General features: G+C 46.8%; 1 protein-coding gene across 1 annotated transcript; it reads right to left on the minus strand.

The window, feature by feature from the left end:
- Positions 1 to 424: 424 nt before the first annotated feature.
- On the minus strand, positions 425 to 1,775 carry adra2c (adrenoceptor alpha 2C; the record flags this gene model as incomplete). The annotated part of the gene is given in 2 exon segments (XM_080521157.1): positions 425 to 917; positions 919 to 1,775. Coding segments are annotated over 2 exon segments (1,350 nt in total).
- Between the last annotated feature and the right edge of the window lie 2,146 nt (positions 1,776 to 3,921).

Raw genomic sequence — 3,921 nt, forward strand, 5'->3', positions numbered from 1 at the left:
GTCACAAACAAGGTTTGTGTGGAGATTGTCAAGGCCATCGCATTAGACTCAGTGAATGAGGTCACATTGTAAATTGATCATCGCTGTAAACTCTTTGCCTTCCGTGAGTTTCATTGGAGAGCGACCACTGTGACGGGCATGCATCACAGTAACCGTGAGAAGTCAACGAGGTGGGGAAATGACTCCAAGTCCACATCAGTCCACCAGTGAAAGACAACTAAAGAGCGTACTCTTGTATTTTAAGCCCACTTTAGTACTTCAGGTTTTATTTCTCTATCCATCCGTTCACCTCTGATACAATCCCTGAAAGTAGAGGTGACGAAGCACCTCAGGCCGGCACTTCATCAGACGCCTCAGACCAGTGTGAATATGATGTCTGCAGGGGAAATTGCCTTCTTCAAAGCCACTCCTTTGCAGGATTCTCTCAGAAAGAGCGTTTCCAGGACTTACAGAGGATCTTCTGGAAAGCTCTGCGGAAGTCCTGGTTGAAGATGGTGTAGATGACTGGATTCAGCGAGCTGTTGCAATAGCCAATCCAGAAAAAGAACTTAAAGAGTGTTTTAGGAACCTCGCACGGTTCACGACAGATCCCATACAGGCTGTAGGAGAAGAAGAACGGGAACCAGCACACGACGAAAACGCCCATTACGACAGCGAGGACAAAGGTGAACCGTTTCTCACGTGCGGCAGAAACTTTCTTGCGGTTGACGGTGCTCCGACGTTTACGACGCGACGAGAACAGCTCCATGGACTTGGAACTGGCGCGGGATTTCCTGCTGGAGTATTTGGAGGCGGAGCTGCTTTTCCGACTGGACTTCCTGTCCTTCTTGTCCTCGTGGTGGGGCTTCGAGGAACGGGAACATTTTTTGGGCTTCTCGTCTGACGAGCTGCTGTCGTCATAATCATCATCGTGGTCGGTCGAAGGGTGTTTGATGGTTTGGCAGAGAGGCTCGGACCCCCTGCTCCTGACAGTGCCCGTTCTCACGCTCCTGGTCTTTCATGCTCCCACCCCTGCTGGACTTTATAGACCCGCCTATGCCGGGCTCAGCTTTGTCCATCCCATTTTCCAATGGTGAATCCACGTCCCTCTTCTTCTCTGACATTGTTCTCGTCCGGGTTTTTGCCACCTGGTAGATCCGAATGTAGACCAAGATCATGATAACACAGGGGGCAAAGAAGGACCCGATGCTGGAGTAGAGGATGTACCAGGTCTCATCATTCAGACCACACTGGGGATTGGCATCACTGCTGGTCTTATCCATCGATATCAGAGGGGGAAACGAGATGACTGCTGAAATCAACCAAACCACCACAATCATGCCTTTAACTCTTTTAGGTGTTCTCTTTAAGTTATACTCGACCGCCTGTGTCACTGACCAGTACCTGTCCAAACTAATAGCACACAGGTGAACAATCGAAGAGGTGCAGAATAAAACATCCAGAGCCAAATAGATGTCACACCAGATCTTACCAAAAAACCAGTAGCCCATAAGTTCATTAGCCAGTGAAAAGGGCATGACCAGAGTGGCTACCAGTATGTCTGCACTGGCCAGAGAGACAAGAAAGAGGTTTTGGGGTGGTTTCAGAGCTCTGCTGGTTAAAACAGCAATAACAACCAAAACGTTTCCGACTATTGTGAATAAAATGAGAAAGCTGACAAGTCCAGCCAGACCCCAGATAGCGAGCTGGCTGTACTGGCTCTCAGATGTGGAATTAGAGGAGATATTCTCCACCTCTGTCCTTTCCTCCAAGCTGGAAAAATTTAAGAAATCCATCTTCAAGTCGAGACTGTGACTTTTAAAAAATGTAAACGTGCGTAAATAAAAGGCAGAGATATCTCGGCGAGACTTGCGCGCACATTTCACCACAGAAATCAGCAAAAAACGGCATTTTCTTTCCCTCCCCGCCACCTGCAGTCCTCCACATCCCGCATGCAAGAAGAGGGGGGAAAAGAGCGAGAGATAGAGGAGGTGGTGAGAGGAGATTGGGATGTTCAAGTCTGTTTAAGTCCTTATTCCAAAGATGAGATGCAAAATTTCCACGGTCAGGAAGCGCGCGCCCTCCTCAACGCGTCTTCTCTCATCCCAACTGCGCCCGCATCTCTCCTCCTCCACCTCCTCCTCTCCTCCTCCTCCGCCTCCCGCTGTGTCCGGAGAGAGGTTTGTAGCAACCACGTGTCTTTTAATTAGAAGGAACGAGCGGGTACGCGCTCCGCCCCGGAGGATAGATGGCAGCGATTATCAGAGGACAAGACAGATCAAGCGTGTATAAAAAAAAAAATAAAAAAATTTAACCAAACAGTTTTCCTATCTTCTTAAAGAACTCCTATTATTATTAGAGATGGAGGATAAGAACAGTATAGACTGCTGCTGCTGCTGTCGATGCGCTCTTCGTGCGTTTTCTTTTTGCGCATCATCCGCGCAAACTGACCGTCGTTAAAACAGCCGCGCTACAAATGTAGACTTTTAAAGGTCTGTTTTTGGATCGTGGGCGAGTTTATGAGCAGTTGGAAGTCACATTGCTGGAAAGAATATAGAAGTGGTAGTCGCTGAAGCCTCACACCATCCAGAGCGCATCTCTGTCCTGCGCTCACACTGGAGGTCAGTATTGTCACAGTCACACACGGAGACGGACAATCAGGGTTTAACTCAAAGCAGACATGAGAATGATACTCCAGATTTCTATAAACATCAATGATGCCGCAAGCAATGTGTTTATTAACATACACCCTCGAGGATGAAGATGTGAAAAAGCCTGTGTGTGTAACCTTGCTGTGGGAGCTTCCGAATACTCTCGTGCTGATTATAGGAATACACAAGCTGTTCTGGGAAGAGGGGAAAAGCCCCACTTTAAAGTGTGAAAACTGAATGTGAGCAAACTTGAACCTTCCCATATCAGAGTGCTGTGAGAATTGAATATACACTTAAATACATGGAAGTAATCAAACTGCGGTTTTTATCTGGAATCAATAGTTTGATTGCCAATTTCACACAAACAGTTCAGTACATAATATTATTTTGTGCAGGGCTCGGGAGATGGGGATGGGGCAGGGGTGTACAAGGCATTGAGTTGGATAGGGGCTGTTATGCACAGGGATAACACATATGTACATAAATAGATGAAAAAAAAATATGGATTTAGACACAGATCAATAGGTAAGTTATGTAACAGATACATGCATATATAAAGACAGTTAAAAAAACATGAACATGTACAATGATCACAATATTGCAGAATTGTGCTTTATTAGTTTGCATCTGTGATCAGTCTGACTGTGGCAGGGATGAAGCTCTTATGAAATCGAGTTTTGTGTGTGTGTGTGTGTGTGTGTGTGTGTGTGTGTGTGTGTGTGTGTGTGTGTGTGTGTGTGTGTGTGTGTGTGTGTGTGTGTGTGTGGTGTGTGTGTGTGTGTGTGTGTGTGTGTGTGGTGTGTGTGTGAGAGAGAGAGAGAGAAAGAGAGAGAGAGAGAGAGAAACTGGATGATGTGTGTCTTCGATTATGCTGTTGGCTTTTTTTTGCGTTCTGTGTATAATTGGTCCGCAGACGGAAGGTCAGCCGTAATAATCCCCTCTGCTGTCTTAAGCACCCTCTGGAGAGCCTTCCTCTCTGCTTGGGTGGTGTCTCCATACCAGGCAGTGATGCTGCCAGTGAGGATGCACTCCAGCTTCACCAGCTCACTGGTGTGGACACTCCAGGAGACAGAGGCGGGGCGTTCTTCTTGATTTCACCACTAATCTCCCATGTTTTGACTAAACTGAGGATAAGGTTGTTGTCCTCTCCATAAACAATTGTGTTTTTGACGACAGTCCTTTAGCCAAATTCATCTCTACCCGTGATGAGTCCCAGTATTGTGTCTTCAGCGTACTTGAAGGTGTTGTTCTGGGTGGACACAGCATTGTCCACTGGTCTGTTTGGATGATA

Source organism: Blennius ocellaris (assembly GCF_963422515.1).
Source record: "Blennius ocellaris genome assembly, chromosome: 3".
Taxonomy (NCBI): domain Eukaryota; kingdom Metazoa; phylum Chordata; class Actinopteri; order Blenniiformes; family Blenniidae; genus Blennius; species Blennius ocellaris.